Source organism: Chelonia mydas, chromosome 15, assembly GCF_015237465.2.
Source record: "Chelonia mydas isolate rCheMyd1 chromosome 15, rCheMyd1.pri.v2, whole genome shotgun sequence".
Classification (NCBI taxonomy): domain Eukaryota; kingdom Metazoa; phylum Chordata; order Testudines; family Cheloniidae; genus Chelonia; species Chelonia mydas.
The window spans coordinates 13,994,641-14,011,990 of NC_057856.1; the positions used below are offsets into that span (position 1 = coordinate 13,994,641).

Below are 17,350 nucleotides of genomic sequence, written 5' to 3' on the forward strand. Positions count from 1 at the left end.
ATTCTCTCTTGCTCTGTGTCAGGGTTCCCTCCCCACTCTGAACTCTAGGGTACAGATGTGGGGACCCGCATGAAAGATTCTTTGCTCTTGGGTGGTACTCTGCCACCACCGAGTGATTTAACAAAGCATCAAGGAAAGGACTACTTGGAGTTCCTATTCCCCCAAAATATCCCCCCAAGCCCTTGCACCCCTTTTCCTGGGGAGGCTTGAGAATAATATCCTAACTGGTTACAAAGTGATCACAGACCCAAACCCCTGGGTCTTAGAACAATAGAGAAATCAGTCAGGTTATTAAAAGAAGGATTTTGTTTTTTAAAAAAAGGTAAAAATCACCTCTGTAAAATCAGGATGGAAAATAACTTTACAGGGGGAACAAAAGATTTAAAAACACAGCAGAACTTCCTCTAGGCTTAGTTCAAAGTTACAAAAAACAGGAATAAACCTCTCTCCAGCAAAGGATAAATTCACAAGCAACACAAAAGATAATCTAACACGCCTTGCCTGGCTTTTACTTACAATTTTTGTAATATGAGAGACTTTTAGGATGGTTTATAGGAGAAGGAGTTTTCTGAATTGATGCTTCTCAAGGCAACACACAAACAAAGCCTTCTCCCCGCCCAAGATTTGAAAGTATCTTCTTTCCCCATTGGTCCTTTTGGTCAGGTGCCAACCAGGTTGTTTGAGCATCTTAACCCCTTACAGGTTAGGAGGAATTCTAGGCTACCCTTAGCTGTATGGTTATTACACCCTGTTTCTCTTGCTCTCTTTGCAGGGGCAATGCAGCTCCTCACCAGTCTTCCTGCGCTCTCTTCCCACTGTCTCTGTGGGGAACTGGGTGGAACATCTCTGCCCTTCTCCCTCCTTCTATCCCTGCTCATGAGGAAGGGGGAGGACAATTCTTCTCGGCTCCCTCCGTGCTTTGCGTGAACAATTTTTCCCCACTCCTTCCTCCATCCCCTGCAGGACCTGGCTTCTGTCCTGAGAGGGTCTAAGTGTCACCATCCCCTCCAGGCAGGGGGAGCTTGCAGCTGTGGTTAAGCCTCACACAGCATCCCCATTTACATCTCCAGAGCTAGGAGGCCTCCAGCCATCAGACCTGGCCTTCGCCCTGCCCAGCTCGTGCTGTTACACAGAGTCTTTTTCTTAGGCTATGTCTACACTGCACACCTTACAGAGAGTGGCTGCAGCCACGCCGTTGTAAGCTGCACAGTGTAGTCACTCCATGGCGCCGGGAGAGAGCTCTCCCAGCAACAAAATAAAACCACCCCGGACCAGGGCGGTAGCTCATCACTGGACGAGAGTCTCCCGCCGATGAAGCACTGTCCACACCGATGCTTTTTGTTGTTACAACTTTTGTCGTTCAAGGGGGTATTTTTTTTCACACCACTGAGCAACAAAGGTTTTAATGACAAAAGTGCCAGTGTAGACAGAGCCTTCGTGTGAGCAACGTTTTAGTCTTGGAAGAAATGTTTGTGGTGTTTTGGTCATACAAGGCGAGAGGGAGCTGTGGGAGCTGGAGGACAGTTTGCTGTCTGCCCAGGGCTCTGATCAGAGTCAATTCTTGAGGAAGAGTTGTTTCCTGGCCCCCTGGCCGTGGTGTTGGGCTGAGATTCCTGGGAGAAGGGCCTGCCTGGCTTCTCTATTCCAGAACCGGGATAGGTGAAAATAAACTTAGCTACACTCAGAATACACCCAGACTCCACGTCACTGATTGCCCCTCCATCTGGGGAGCCGGCCTTCAAGCCCCAAATGTCTGCCATGGCTCACAAAGGGCTTGACACTGGTGTCAGTAAAGGGACACCGATGTTGCTAAAAGAGGCAACAATACAAACACCTACTGGCAGGGGGTGGCTTCCATCTATTGGGCTGGGTCAATCCTCATCAAGGCAGGTGCAACTGCTTAAGTGCCGGGGTAATCCCTTCCACAGATGTGAGCAGGCTGGTGACGTGATCAGTGCAGAGAAGAACAAAAACCCTGACAAGGAACAGCATGAACGTTGGAAACAACCGTACACCGCTGTTCCCTGCAGCTGTGAGACAGTCAGGAGGGGGCAGCGTTCCCATGAGCTCAGCGTGCCAGGCCTGAGCTCTTGTGAAACGCTGGAAGGACTGATCGTAGGAATAGCGACACTGACCACCCGCGGGAGCTCGTCCTCTATCCAGTGCTGGAGCTGGGTGTCTGGGTGAGTGCAGCCGTGTCCAGGTGCGAGGCTACAAACCTGCGGGGAGAGAGACATCTCTGGGCTTGGGGCTTTTCATACCCCAACAAACTTTCCCCTTCCAGTGTGACCCTGGAGGACACTTTGCTTTAGATTCTCACTCCCAGCCACCCCCCTCCCCTCTCTGCTCCCCGCGCCCTGGAGCAGGGGTGCTCAGACTGGCCGTCTCCTTTCGAATGGCTGGAGGGTCACAACAAGATCACCAAAACCCAGGGGCTGCTCTGACCTGGCAGGGGGAAGCGAAGGGGAGAGAAGCAGAAGTTTCTCCCTCTTCTGCTGTCACATATCCATCCCGCTGCCACACCAGGTCCTTCTGCAGGGAAAGCAACGAAATACATCAGGAGCCAGCTTGCCTTGCTCACCAGGGGCCCCATTGCTCACAGTATCCTCAGCTGGTTCCTCACCATCTTTCAGGGAGCTTCCCGTGAGCAGTGTGCAGTCGCAGAAGGGTTTCAGCCCCTCCCCTACCCCTTTCCAGCAGGACATCCCTCAGCAGCATCTTCCAGGAGCACCATAAACACCCAGCCGCACGTCCACCACCCAGCAGCCGCCACATTGTCCCCTCCCAAACCCCGCCAACACCCGCCCCAGGCAGCAGCTGGCGAATCCCAGAAGCCATCAGTCCGCACCCGCCAAACTCTCAGAGACACCTGCACAACCTGCACCGCCAGCAAGTCCCAGCACCCGTCCCACCAAGGACACACAGCCCCAAACCAGCCAGGGTTTCTTGCCGCCGCAGAAGATTGTGGGTCAGGGTCATGACAAGAAACCCAGCTAGCTTTGCAGTGCCAAGCAGACAACGTTGGAGACTCCTCGCTCAAGGGGGAGTGTTCTGAAAGGTAACGGTCTATGTAGACAAAGCACTTCGGGAGCCCCTTGCCCCCAAGATGAGCTTCATTTTTCCTTGCAAATGGGAAACAAAAACAATTCTTGGGTCTGTCCGTAGCTGTCTCTGAGGGGAGGGAGGTGCCAGCAGCAGCCAGTGAGCAGGGGGCAGATTTGCATGAAGGGGCCGTTCTCCAGCACTGGGGGTTTAAGAGAGAATTGGAGGGTCCCTGCCACAGACCCGTTTGCCTCAGGAAACCGAGCTCGTCTGGATCTACCATAGCCTGGGCCCCTCTGCTCCTCACGTTGCTCACGTATTGCTCAGGTGCGGCGAGGGAGGGGGGCTTATCTCAGTCTTTCAATCAAAGAGCGTCTTTGATTTTAGAGCTATTTCTCCCCCTGGTTCCCCCGGCTGCTGGCCCAGAGCTTTAAGCATCATGATCTTATCCCCGTGTTTTCTCCTCCTGTTGCAGGTTCTCTCGCCCAGTACGTGCTGACCCAGCCGCCTGCAGTGTCTGTATCTCCAGGGCAAAATGCTCAACTCACCTGCACAGGAGAAAAGATTGACAAAAAGTATGTGCACTGGTACCAACAGAAACCTGGCCGTGCCCCCGTACTCGTTATATATGCAAATAGTGGGAGACCCTCCGGAATCCCGGAGCAATTCTCTGGGGCCAGCTCTGGTAACACGGCCACGTTAACCATCACTGGAGTCCAGGCGCAGGACGAGGCTGATTATTACTGTCAGGTCTGGGACAGTGACAGCAGCTCTGCTCACAGTGACACAGTCAGACGGAGACGTGAGACACAAACCTCTGTTGTCTTAATCTTCATCCAGGGGGCTGCAGCTGCCCGAAAAACTGACTGATCTCTGCCCAGCCTGACTAAGCCGAGGGCCTGATCAGCTGGTTAGTGTGGAGAAGGACATCCTGGAAGGAAGAGGCTGAATGCTGGAAGGGACTGGCTAGCGATGTACCATACAGGCCTGGAGAGTCAGGGACGTGATCATGGCAAGTGCGACGCTGGCCACTAGGGGGCAATAGTAATCTGTGGGAGCCGACCCCACTGCAGGGAGTGGCTGTGAGTGCTGGTGTGCACCGGCCCTAGATGTTAGGGAACGTGCGTGTGCCACACGCTCAGAGGCAGGGGCTGTCAGCGCGCCCAGCACTAGACCCCTCCGCCTCGAGCCCACGAACACTCACAGTCTGCTGAATAACAAAGGACGCTTTGCGAGGGCTGCCAGAAATAAACAGGGCATCGTCCTTGGCACAACGGCTTAAAGGGAGAAAGAAAAGATGAACCAGCAGCTCCTCACTTGTTCCCGTGGGGTGACCGGGCCAGACCTGAGCAGGGCTGTGACCCGCTCACTAGGGCCCAGGTTGCAGTTCCCAGAGTGAGGAGCCAAGTCCAGCCAGCCCCGTGGAATGGGGAGTTTCTGCGTCACATCGGGACAGTCCTGGGAACCATGGATTGATGTAAGGTCTGCAAATATCAACTGCCCTCATCCAGCCGCCACTCCGAAACTAGCCCAAATCCAGTCTCCATCCAACAGCACCCACCCATCCAGCACCCACCCCATAAGCTGCCCCAACACTAGACCCCACCCAAGAGCACCCACATCATCCAGCACCCACTCCGTAACCTGTCCAAACAGCCATACAACAGCAGCCACCCCATCCAGCACCCACTCACTAACCTGTCCCAACACCTATTCAACAGCACCCACCGACCCAGCACCCACTCCGTAACTCACCTCCACACCAGTCCCCATTCAACAGAACCAGCCCCAACACGAGTCCCCATCCAACAGCACCCACCCAAGCAGCACCCACTCTGTACCCAACCCCAACACCAGTCCCCATCCAACAGAACCAGCCCCAACACCAGTCCCCATCCAACAGCACCCACACCATCCAGCACACCAGAAATGATCACCCCAAAACTGGTCAGCATTTCTTCCTGCAATGACCGAAAATGGTGGTATGACTCTGAAAACAACTGTGGCCTGGGGGCATGAGAAGAAACCACAGTTTACTTTGAGGTCCCAGGCAGATAAAATTGGAGACATCTGGGCAGAGGGGTTTGCACTTGGCGTTCTGAGTACACCAGACCCATTGGGAACTGCTCACCTCTGGGACGAGCTAGACTTTCCCCTTGCCAATGAAAGGCAAAGCAGTCCTTTCCCCTACCGGTGTCTGAGGGGATTTATGCAGAGATGCTCTCCCCTGGGTCCCTTCGCTCTTGGGGAGTGAAAGGCAGCAGCAGCCACTGAGCAGGGGGCTGATTTGCATGAAGGGGCCGTTCTCCAGCACTGGGGGTTAAAGAGAGATTCGGAGGGTCCCAGACACAGACCCGTTTGCCTCAGGAAGCCGAGCTCGTCTGGATTCCCCACCATGGCCTGGGCCCCTCTGCTCCTCATGCTGCTCACTTACTGCTCAGGTATTAGAAGCGGGAGAGATTTTCTCCGTCTCTTTAGTCAGGGGATTTTCTCTTCCTCGGGTTCCTGCACGGCCTGTGGTGTGTTAGCTCTTGAAATATTGATTTTATCCCCATGTTTTCTCCTCCTGTCTCAGGTTCTCTCGCCCAGTACGTGCTGACTCAGCCGCCTTCAGTGTCTGTGTCTCCAGGGCGAAACGCTCAACTGACCTGTTCGGGAAGCAACATTGGTAGCAAGAATGTGCAGTGGTACCAACAGAAACCTGGCAACGCCCCGCTACTTGTTATATATCGTGATAGCAGCAGACCCTCCGGAATCCCCGATCGATTCTCTGGCGCCAACTCCGGTAACACGGCCACGTTAACCATCACTGGAGTCCAGGTGCAGGACGAGGCTGATTATTACTGTCAGGTGTGGGACAGCAGCAGTGCTCAGCCTCACAGTGACACAGCCAGATGGCGAAGTGAGACACAAACCTCTCGTCAGCAAAGGGGAATGTTTAATAGCATTCGTCCTCTGACAGCGTGAGGGACCATTTCAGAGGCGGGGAAGCAGGTATGCTATTTAATCTACTCAGAAATCCTTCAAGGCAGAGCCTGGGCCACGCTGCGTCTCCCTCATAACCCTTGTGAACAATCTCACCCCAATGCACAGAGCTCTAAAGGACAATTCAGAGAGCGAGGGGAGCTCATCCCCATTCCTGTTAAAGGGACAAACTGGACTCGCACCCAGTGCCTGGCTCCTTGTCAGTCTCTCATCTCACCTCTCCTATGATACCCTGGGCATGAGGACGCCCCTCACCTGGCAACAGTCCAGGGCCGGACACTGTTCTCCAAACTTTTCCTGCCAAAGTCAGACACGTTCTCTTCTCCTCCCAGCTTTGTCTAGACATCAACACACACACACACACACACACACACATACACGGCCCCGCAGTGGGAATGCAGGACGGACCCTGGCGCTGGAGAAGATCACTTGAGTGTCAGGCTCCTGGAGCCAGCAGCGAGAGCTCACTTTTCCCTGCTCTCCATCCCCACGGGCCTTGAGGGCATCTGGGTCCTGCAACCCGGAGAACTCTCAGACCCCTCCCAGCCTCCGGAGATCCTACACAACAGCCCACCCGCGAGCCGGGGCCGAGGCCTGTGACAAGCCCCCACGTGGCATCAGCAGGAAGGAGAAGAGCCTCAGTCTCTGACTAATGGGAATGTCAAAGGGCTGATTTCTGAGGGGAAGCGCACAGGAGCAGGAGGGCTCTGACTGCACAGAGCTGCGCCAGACTCTCAGAGCCATGAGCGAGGGCGAAGGTTCGTTAGCGCAGCCCTGACACCGGGGTGAGGGAGGCAGTGTGAATGCACTGGGCTGGGTTCGCTGATCCCGGCTTAAAACAAGAAGTCCCAGAATGCACGTCTGCTACTTCCGCAACCATCACCGTCCACTCAGTGCAGGAGCTGGGACCAGAACTGCAGAGTTCCCGGCTCCAAGTCCTGTCCCCTGAGCGCTGCCTCTCACCCCTCCTGCTGGGGCAGGCTCAGGGCTGCTGCTGGTGGCTACCTGCCCCTCTCTGCTCCCTGCTGGGGCCATTCTGGGAGGGAGGTCGAACGTGGTTAACAACAACTTCACAAATGCTTCTGCAAACTTCTTTATTCAGCCCCAGACTGAAGGGGGCTGCTTTCCTGCGCGACATACACCCCACTGCAACCAAGGACACCCCACAGACCTTCCCTGCCTGCCCAGCAATGCAGATAGCACAGAGCTGAGCCATAGGATCAGCAGAGATTGAAACCTCGCGAAATGACCACTTGTGAAGGATGGGAGTTACTGATGCCATCTCAGCCGAGGTCTGCTGGCCAAACGCAGAGTCCTGTGCTGGGGTGAGTCAGGGTTGAGTCTTCCCTCCCCTGGCACAGGCTCCACCGCTGTGCAGACAGGGCTCCATGCGTCCGTGAGTTTAGAGGCCCATTCTGCTCCCAGAGGAGTGTTGGAAAGGCCCCAGCAGACAGCTCCCCTGTGGGCTCCTGCCCCGGCCAAGCAGGCATTGCTACTGAGAACCCCAGGGGTCCTGAGGAAAGGGAGAAGGGACACACCCCTGCCTCTCACGAGGGTGGCCAGGTTCATCAGCTGCCCATCAGTTGTTCTACTTCTGAATCAAATCCTCAGGGGAGTGGGGTGAATACGGCAGCGATGCCGTTACCAGCTCTCCTGAGGGTTTTCACCATGCACCTGCCATACTGGAGCTGTGCAGAGCAGGGATCGAGTGCTCCACGGGGGATCTCACCCCCACAAGAGGGTTTGTTGGCAGTCCCCGCTGGGTGCAGCATGGGGCCCCAACACCCATCCCCATCCAACCGCACCCACCCCATCCAGCACCCACTCCATCACCTGCCCCAGCCTCAGCCTGCATCCCACAGCCCCAAAAACCCTGTAAAGGAACAGCGTGAACGTTGGAAACAACCGTACACCGCTGTTCCCTGCAGCTGTGAGACAGTCAGGAGGGGGCAGCGTTCCCATGAGCTCAGCGTGCCGGGCCTGAGCTCTTGTGAAATGCTGGAAGGACTGATCATAGTAATAGCGACACTGACCACCCGGGGGAGCTCGTCCTCTATCCAGTGCTGGAGCTGGGCGTCTGGGTGAGTGCAGCAGTGTCCAGGTGCCAGGCTACAAACTGCGGGGAGAGAGACATCTCTGGACTTGGGGCTTTTCATACCCCTACACCTTTCCCCTTTCCAATGTGAAGGTCACGACAAGATCATCAAAACCCAGTGGCTGCTCTGACCCGGGATGGGGAAGCGAAGGGGAGGGAAGCAGAAGTTCTCTCTCCCTCTCCTGCTGCCACATTCCCGTCCCGCTGCCCACACCAGGTCCTTCTGCAGGGAAAGCCATGAAAATCCATCAGGAGCCAGCTGCCTTGCTCACCAGGGGCCCCATTGCTCACAGTATCCTCAGCTGGTTCCTCACCATCTTTCAGTGACAGGTTTCAGAGTAACAGCCGTGTTAGTCTGTATTCGTAAAAAGAAAAGGAGTACTTGTGGCACCTTAGAGACTAACCAGTTTATTTGAGCATGAGCTTTCGTGAGCTACAGCTCACTTCATCGGATGTGAGCAGTGTGCAGCGCAGAAGGGTTTCAGCCCCTCCCCTACCGCTTTCCAGCAGGACATCCCTCAGCAGCATCTTCCAGGAGCACCATAACCAGCCAGCTGCACGTCCACCACCCAGCAGCCGCCACATTGTCCGCTCCCAAACCCCCGCCAACACCCGCCCCAGGCAGCAGCTGCGAATCCCAGAAGCCATCAGTCCACACCCGCCAAACCTCTCAGAGACACCTGCACAACCTGCACCGCCAGCAAGTCCCAGCACCCGTCCCACCAAGGACACACAGCCCCAAACCAGCCAGGGTTTCTTGCCGTCGCAGAAGATTGTGGGTCAGGGTCATGACAAGAAACCCAGCTAGCTTTGCAGTGCCAAGCAGACAACGTTGGAGACTCCTCACTCCAGGGGGAGTGCTCTGAACGGTAACGGTCTGAGCAGACACAGCACTTTGGGAGCCCCTCACCACCAAGCTAAGCTACTGTGATGAAGTGGGACTGTTCTTAATGTTTCCTCCGAATATTGTGGGGGTGCCTCAGTTTCCCCTATGCGGTTCTTAAGTATCTAGGTGGTGGGGTAAGGGTGTATGATCATTGCAGAGCCCTAGAGGGCAGGTGTGTGCAGGAGTCTGGACATAGAGAATGGCCGACACCCTGTTTCCTGGCAACTGATGGCCTGGGCCCTTCCCCCCTGCAAGGTGAGAGCTAAAGGGTTGGAGAACAAAGGAATTAGATGACCTCCTGGCCCGGGAAAGGGACAAAGCCCAGAGGAGGAGGGGCTGGGGGAGTTTCAGTTTGGGGCTGGCTGGGACATGGAGCGAAGTGCAGACGTGGTTGTCTGGCTCACTGCCCCCCCAAAATGGACCCAGCTGAGGGGTCCTGTTCTCTGCACCTGCAAGCTCTGTTTTAGACCATGTTCCTGTCATCTAATGAACCTTCTGTTTTACTGGCTGGCTGAGAGCCCCGTCTGACTGCGGAGTTGGGGGGCAGGACCCTCTGGCTTCCCCAGGCCCCTGCCTGAGCGGACTCGCTGGGGGAAGCGCACGGAGGGGCAGAGGAGGCTGAATGCTCCGAGGTCAGACCCAGGAAGGTGGAAGCTGTGTGAGCTGTGTGTCCTGCAGACAGGCTGCTCACAGAAAGGCGACTGCCCCAGAGTCCTGACTGGCTTCATGGGGAGCAGTTCCAGAGTATCGCCCAGGGACTCCATGACAGCTACATTTTTCCTTGCAAATGGGAAACAAAACAATTCTTGGGTCTGTCCGTAGCTGTCTCTGAGGGGAGGGAGGTACCAGCAGCAGCCAGTGAGCAGGGAGCAGATTTGCATGAAGGGGCCGTTCTCCAGCTCTGGGGGTTTAAGAGGGAATTGGAGGGTTCCAGCCACAGACCCGTTTGCCTCAGGAAACCGAGCTCGTCTGGATCCACCATGGCCTGGGCCCCTCTGCTCCTCACACTGGTCACGTACTGCTCAGGTGCGGCGAGGGAGTGGGGCTTATCTCAGTCTTTCAATCAAAGAGCGTCTTTGATTTTAGAGCCATTTCTCCCACTGGTTCCCCGGGCTGCTGGCCCAGAGCTTTAAGCATCATGATTTTATCCCCGTGTTTTCTCCTCATCTTGCAGGTTCACTTGCCCAGTACGTCCTGACCCAGCCGCCTGCAGTGTCTGTGTCTCCAGGGCAAAATGCTCAACTCACCTGCACAGGAGAAAAGATTGACAAACAGTATGTGAGCTGGTACCAGCAGAAACCTGGCCGTGCCCCCGTACTCATCATATACAAGGACAGTGAGAGACCCTCCGGAATCCCGGAGCGATTCTCTGGGGCCAGCTCCGGTAACACGGCCACGTTAACCATCACTGGAGTCCAGGCGCAGGACGAGGCTGATTATTACTGTGAGCGGTGGGACAATGACAGTAGCTCTGCTCACAGTGACACAGTCAGACGGGGAAGTGAGACACAAACCTCTGTTGTCAAAGGGGCACATTTATTCTCCTTCTTCCTGTAACTGTGTGAGGGGCCCTTTCCAAGGTGGGAATGGAGGCTTCTTATTTCATCTGCCCACAAACCCTTCTCAGCAGCCTGGGGTCACAGTATGGCTCCTTAGTAAGCCCTGGGAGCCATCTCACCTCCCTGCATGGGGGAGAATCCTGGCCCCATTGATGTCACTGGCAAAATCCCCGTGAATTCAGTGGGGCCAAGATTTCACCCCGATGCTTGCAAAGCCAAAGGCTGATGCAGGGAGCAATGGGATCTCCTCCTCATTCTTCTTACAGGGAGAAACAAGAATTAGACCCACCCCTGGCTCTGTTACAGCTCTGAACTCTGCCTCCTCTTCTGTTGTCCCCCAGAATGAGGACGCCCCTCAACTGGTAACAGTCCAAGGCTGGACACTGATCTCCAAGTTGATGGCGTGGATGACACAGAGAGGCAGAGCAGGCTGCGAGGAACAGCCTGTGTGCTGCAATGACTGTGTCGTGATGCTTCTCCACAGCCATGCAGAGGAACGTCATCAGTGTGTGTGTGACATTGACCACTGGGGGCGGCTGATCTTCCACAAGCTGCAGAATGGCGTTACTCCCGGGGGAATCCTGCACCACTGCCTGAACACAGAATTCATGTCTCCCACAGATTTCTTTGCTTCCCTGCAGAAAAATGACTTTCTAACAGGGAAGCAAAAGGACGCTGCAAGAGCAGTCACGCACCACTCCCTAGCAGCTCAGGTACATCATTTCAGGTACCCGGAGCAGCCGGTGAAGAAGTAAATCACCACAGGGCTGGCGATACCCCAGCCAGGAGCGCCAACCCTGAACCAGGATCAGCTGCTAGTCCCGGCTGGGCTGGAGGCAGGAGAGGAACAGACTTCCTCTTCCCCTGCAAGGAGTGTGGGGCTGTGTCAGACTCACCCCAAAAAACCTTCCCCAGCTGCAGCAAGCTCAGCATCCTCCCCTGCTTCCTGCCCCCATCGCTCCTCAGCTGCAGAGGGAGGGGACACTGTACGGGGAGCTGCTCCCCCATCCACCCAACTCCCCTGCATCTGGACCTTCCATATCCAGACACCCCCACCAAGCCTCATCCCATGCACCTAAAACTCACCTAGCACTCCATACCCAAACCCCACCCCACTGAACCTCAACTCCTGCATCTGGAGCCCCCCTGCACCCAGACCCCCTGCCTCCAGACCTCCACCCCTGCACCCACACCACCCCCACTGACCTCCCTGCATTCAAACCCCAACCCTTATGAGCTCCACCCCCCTGCATTACCCTGAGCCCCCACATCCAGACCCCCATGCCACTGATCCCCCAACTAACTGCACCCAGGCTCCCCCGCTGAGACCCCCATGCCCAGACCCCTCCACTGATCCCCAACCACCTTCACCTGGAAGCCCCTGCACAGTCCCATTGTCCCTGCACTTGGACCCCGCCCCTCCCCGAGGCCCTGCACATCCACATCCTGCCACAGTCTGCCTGCACCCAGATTGTCCCACACAGGTGGGACACCTAGATCCCCCCACACTGAGCCTCTTCAGACTTGGATCCTGCCTGGTTGAGCATGCCTGCCCCACACCGGGTCCACCTGGCACAGAGGGGAAGAGTCTCATGGTGTTTCTGGGCCAGCAGCTGTTCCAACTTACGAGACAGCATGCCGACACACTCACTCTCCCCCAACACACACTACCTCTGTCTCTCCCTCTCCCGCTCACACACACAGACACACGCGTCCTGTCACACACTCCCCCCGACCCCCACACCTGCACAAGAGAAGAGACTGACGAATAGTTTGTGCAGTAGGACCAGAAGAAACCTGGCCGTGCCCCCCCTACTCGTTATATACAAGGACAGTGAGAGACTCTCCGGAATCCCGGAGCGATTCTGTCTGTAGCTGCACCCAGGTGGCTGCCCAGCTCTAGAATGTCTTAATCTTCATCCAGCTGCCTCAATAACTGGCTGATCTCTGCCCAGCGTGACTAAGCCGAGGGCCTGATCCGCTGGATAGTGTGGAGAAGGACACCCTGGAAGGAAGAGGCTGGATCCTGGATGGGCCTGGCTAGCGATGTTCCCTACAGGCCTGAAGAGTCAGGGACGTGATCATGGGAAGTGCGACGCTGGCCACTAGGGGGCAATAGTAATCTGTGGGAGCTGACCCCACTGCAGGGAGTGGCTCTGAGTGCTGGTGTGCACCGGCCCTAGATGTTGGGGAAGGTGCGTGTGCCACACGCTCAGAGGCAGGGGCTGTCAGCGCGCCCAGCACTAGACCCCTCCGCCTCGAGCCCACGAACACTCACCGTCTGCTGAATAACAAAGGACGCTGTGCGAGGGCTGCCAGAAATAAACGGGGCATTGCACTTGGCACGACGGCTTAAAGGGAGAAAGAAAAGATGAAACAGCAGCTCCTCACTCGTTCCCGTGGGGCAGCTGGGCCAGACCTGAGCAGGGCTGTGACCCACTCACGAGGGCCCAGGTTGCAGTTCCCAGAGTAAGGAGCCAATTGTGGCCTGGGAGCATGAGAAGAAACCACAGTTTAACCTGAGGTCCAAGGCAGATAAAATTGGAGACTTCTGGGGAGAGGGGTCTGCACTTGACATTCTGAGCAGACCAAACCCATTGGGAACTGCTCACCTCTGGGATGAGCTAAACTTTCTTCTTGCTGATGAAAAGCAAAGCAGTCCTTTCCCCTACAGGTGTCTGAGGGGATTTATGCAGAGAGGCTCTCCCCTGGGTCCCTTCGCTCTTGGGGAGTGAAAGGCAGCAGAAACCAGTGAGCAGGGAGCTGATTTGCATGAAGCGGCCGTTCTCCAGCACTGGGGGTTTAAGAGAGAATCGGAGGGTCCCAGACACAGACCCATTTGCCTTAGGAAGCCGAGCTCGTCTGGATTCCCCACCATGGCCTGGGCCCCTCTGCTCCTCACGCTGCTCACTTACTGCTCAGGTAGTAGAAGCGGGAGAGTTTTTCTCCATCTCGTTATTCAGGGGAATTTCTCTTCCTCGGGTTCCTGCACGGCCTGTGGTGGGTTAGCTCTTGAAATATTAATTGTATCCCCACGTTTTCTCCTCCTGTCTCAGGTTCTCTCGCCCAGTACGTGCTGACTCAGCCGCCTTCAGTGTCTGTTTCTCCAGGGCAAAACGCTCAACTCACCTGTTCGGGAAGCAATATTGGTAGCAAGTATGTGCAGTGGTACCAACAGAAACCTGGCAGCACCCCCCTACTCCTTATATATGGTGATAGCAGCAGACCCTCCGGAATCCCCGATCGATTCTCCGGGGCCAGCTCCGGTAACACGGCCACGTTAACCATCACTGAGTCCAGGCGCAGGACGAGGCTGATTATTACTGTCAGGTGTGGGACAGCGACAGTAGCACTACTCACAGTGACACGGCCAGATGGGAAGTGAGACACAACTGCCGCGTTGACACAGGGGATCATTTATTCTCATTCTTTCTGGACAGCGTGAGGGGCCCTTTCTGAGCTGGCAATGGAGGCTCTTATTTCATCTGCCCACAAACCCTTCTCGGCAGCCTGGGCTCACACTTTGTCTCCTTAGTAACCCCTGGGGTGGGAAAGGGCTCAGCCTTACCTCCCCTGGCGCAGGCCCCAGGCTCTGCACTCCAGTGGGTTGAGAGGCCCATTCGGAGCATTAGGAAGTCCCCCAGCAGACAGCTCTCGCAGGGGGCTCCTGCCCTGGCCAAGCAGCCATTGCTAGTGAGAACCCCAGGGGTCCTGAGGAAAGGGCAGGTGCCACACCGCTGCCTCTCAGGAGGTGGCCAGGTTACTCAGTAGCCCACCAGCTGCTCTTCTTCTGTATCGAATCCTCAGGGGAGTGGGGTAAACACGGCAGTGATGCCGTTACCAAGTGTCCAGAGGGTGTCAATGTGCACCTGCCGGACTGGAGTTGTGCAGAGCAGGGATCGCGCTTCAGGGGGGATCTCAGCCCCGAAAGGGGGTTTGCTGAGAGTCCCCACTGGGTTCAGCCCGGGCATCGAAAGGCAAAGTGAGTTCCACGAACTAGAGCTGCTCCCAAATTTCAGACAAATAACTTATTCAGCAAAAGCTGCAGTTCGGTCCAACCGAAAGGACGCACAAATGGACCTGTCTCGTTTTGGCCAGTCACAAACTGGCCAGAGGGGGGCTGGTGCTGCTCTTACTGTTCCTGACACCCCCCCCCCGCCCCATTCTTCATTTACCCAGTGGGGAGGGCGCTCACCTAAACCATGGGCAGCCCACGTTCAACTCCCTGCTCTGGAACCATTCCAAGCCGGACTTTTACAATACTCCAAAACACGTCAAAACATTTCAGATTCGATCTGAGCTGAACTGAACACACGTCCAGTAACGCGGCTATTTAACCATCCCCGGGGCCCTGGCAGAGGACGAGGCTGATAATTACGTGCTGTGGTGCACAGCAGGGCCTGTTCCGTGACTCGGTCAGATGGGGAAGTGAGACAAACTCCTCCCTCCCCTTCCCCCATCCAGGTTCTCTGGTGGGGGGAACAAAAACACACAAGCTGCCGTGTTTGGTTTCTGCCTGTAACGCATCACACAACAGTTGTTCTTCTCAGCGAAGATCATTTCCCCACTCGCAGCAGTTGCCCAGCGCTTCCCTAGTCTTCCCTGTTCCCTCCTCAGACTCTCGCTGCTGGGATCCAGGTGGACACCTCTAAGAACATAAGAACGGCCACCCTGGGTCAGACCAATGGTCCATCTATCCCAGTAGCCTGGCTTCCCACAGTGGCCAGTGCCAGAAGCTTCAGACGGAATGAACAGAACAAAGCAATTACTGAGTGATCCGTCCCCTCTCGTCCAGTGCTAGCAGCTGGCAATCTAGCCATTGATGGACCTATCTTCCACGAACTTACCGAGTTCTTTTTCCACTCATAGTTATTCTTGTGGCCTTCACAACATCCCCTGGCAACGAATCCCACAGGTTGACTGTGCGTTGTGTGAAGAAGTACTCGCTTTGGTTTCTTTCAAACCTGCTGCCTATTAATTTCATTGGGTGATCCCTGGTTCTATTGCTATGGGACAAGTTAACAACATGCCCTTATTGACTCTCTCCGCACCAGTCATGATTTTATGGGCCTCTACCATCTCCCCCACGTGTTCTCCAAGATGAACCTTCCCAGTCTTTTTAATCTCTCCTCAGATGGAAGCTGATCCATACCTCGAACCACATTTTTGTGGTTCCGCTTTCTACCTGATCCATATTGGGATACAGCTCCCAGGTGTCAAGAGTTCCAAATAGAAGCGGTGGAACTTCTGAAAGGCCGACCGGGAAATATACCAGGAAGCGCTGGAGAAGAGAGTAGTGACAATCCCAGCCTGGCATCTCTCGGTAAATGAGACCTACCGTCGCTTCTGTGCTGCTATCTACAAAGCAGCCTGCAGAGTCATCCCACGCCATTGCTCCCCGGTCTACATCCCCTGTCTCGAGGAGGAGAGCGCTGCCTTGCACAAGCAGTAGGAGGCCTCTGGTGACCCAGACGTCGCTGACCCTCTGATCGAATCATTGGACACTGCTTGCCGAGCCAGATGGCAGGAGACGACCGAGAGGATGAGCTTTACCTGCTCCAGATGCAAGTCTGGGAGTCGCACCAACACCTTGGAGCAGCGCAGCAGCCACCTGCACCCTTCCGACCTTCAGTGACACCCAACCAGGTAGCCGGACACCTACTGAGAGTGGCCAGAGCACCTTTGGAGAAACAGTTGCGAAGACAAGTGAGGAACGAATGGCGTATATTTCAATATGTACACCAGATCAGAAGCTGCCCACAACCATGTACTGTAACAGAGCTGGAACAGACACTGGGTAGCATCAAGTGTGGAACAGCTGCGGGCTATCTCCAGAATTCCTGAAAAACCTTGGCCCCCGTGCTTGGCTTTGGTGTGTGAAATTCGTCACCAGGATCATCAGGGAAGGTAGGTTACAGAAGATATGGCGCACCGCAAAAGTCATTGGCCTCCAAAAGCCTGGAAAGGACCCGAGCCCAGCATCAAGCTATTATCCCATATCATTACTGTCGGTGTACTTCAAGGCACTGGAGCGCTTTGTCCTACCGCACATGTTACCCGACGTGGAGAGAATTTTGAGCCTTGACCAAGCCGGCTTTCGCCGAGGCCGTAGCACATGCGAACAAGTACTCGCACTGACCATATTTGTTGAAAATGGTTCCAGAAAAACTTGAAAACAGGCGCTGTTTTCATCAATCTAACCACAGTGTACGATACAGTACAGCACACTGGCCTGCCCGTGAAGGTATCATAGGTCCTGCCACCTTGGGTCATAGGCGTCATTTAACTATTCCTCCGCGATAGGCAATTCAGAGTCTATATGGGGGAGAAGACGAGTGCTTGGAGACGACAGAGCAATGGGTTACCCCAGGGTACTGTGCTTTCGTGAACCCTGTTCAATCCTTACATCAATGTCCTGCCAACAACAGAGCCACGAAAGTTCATTTACGCAGACGACATCTGTTGCGGTACCCAAGCCCAGACATTTCACCAGCTGATGACACCTTAAACCGGGACATGATGAAGTTCGCTGACTGCTGTAAGACTTTTTGCCTCCAGCCAAGCGTCATAAAAACAGTCTCCAGTTTGGTCTGTCTTCATCACACCAGTGCAACCCGAGAACTGAATGTTTATCTGAATGGTCACGAGGTGAAGCATGAAGTAGAACAGGTCTATCTAGGTGTGACCTTCGACCGCACACTGAGTTATCATTTCCTCCTGAAGAAGACAGCAGCTAAAGTTAAGACCTTAATAAAAGTCTTCAATTTAAAGTTAACAATCTTC

The 17,350-nt window shown here is 55.2% G+C and overlaps 6 protein-coding genes and 1 gene segment (V, D, J or C); all 7 read left to right on the forward strand.

Moving 5' to 3' along the window:
- The window catches only part of LOC102937026 (immunoglobulin lambda-1 light chain), a 537,592-nt gene that overhangs the window by 371,508 nt on the left and 148,734 nt on the right, over positions 1-17,350 (forward strand). Inside the window, exon 1 of one of the 36 annotated variants that reach the window (XM_043529659.1) lies at positions 13,415-13,489. The exons of the other annotated variants lie outside the window; for them this stretch is intronic. Coding sequence (XP_043385594.1) covers positions 13,444-13,489 — 46 coding nt within the window. The 5' untranslated portion in view covers positions 13,415-13,443. Of the gene's footprint in view, positions 1-13,414; positions 13,490-17,350 lie in introns of those variants that run through there. 36 annotated transcript variants of the gene reach the window in all.
- Positions 1-17,350, forward strand: part of LOC102941305 (immunoglobulin lambda variable 3-21) — a 550,568-nt gene that overhangs the window by 363,640 nt on the left and 169,578 nt on the right. The gene's annotated exons all lie outside the window — the stretch shown is intronic.
- Positions 1-17,350, forward strand: part of LOC122461352 (immunoglobulin lambda-1 light chain-like) — a 567,620-nt gene that overhangs the window by 352,195 nt on the left and 198,075 nt on the right. The gene's annotated exons all lie outside the window — the stretch shown is intronic.
- Positions 1-17,350, forward strand: part of LOC102941083 (immunoglobulin lambda-1 light chain) — a 389,283-nt gene that overhangs the window by 231,027 nt on the left and 140,906 nt on the right. The window contains exon 1 of one of the 18 annotated variants that reach the window (XM_043529694.1): positions 9,974-10,034. The exons of the other annotated variants lie outside the window; for them this stretch is intronic. Within the exon in view, the coding sequence (XP_043385629.1) occupies positions 9,989-10,034 (46 nt within the window). The 5' untranslated portion in view covers positions 9,974-9,988. Of the gene's footprint in view, positions 1-9,973; positions 10,035-17,350 lie in introns of those variants that run through there. 18 annotated transcript variants of the gene reach the window in all.
- Positions 1-17,350, forward strand: part of LOC122463057 (immunoglobulin lambda-1 light chain-like) — a 375,063-nt gene that overhangs the window by 195,958 nt on the left and 161,755 nt on the right. The gene's annotated exons all lie outside the window — the stretch shown is intronic.
- Positions 1-17,350, forward strand: part of LOC102935130 (immunoglobulin lambda-1 light chain-like) — a 376,593-nt gene that overhangs the window by 175,224 nt on the left and 184,019 nt on the right. The gene's annotated exons all lie outside the window — the stretch shown is intronic.
- Positions 1-17,350, forward strand: part of LOC119563806 — a 331,177-nt gene that overhangs the window by 121,986 nt on the left and 191,841 nt on the right.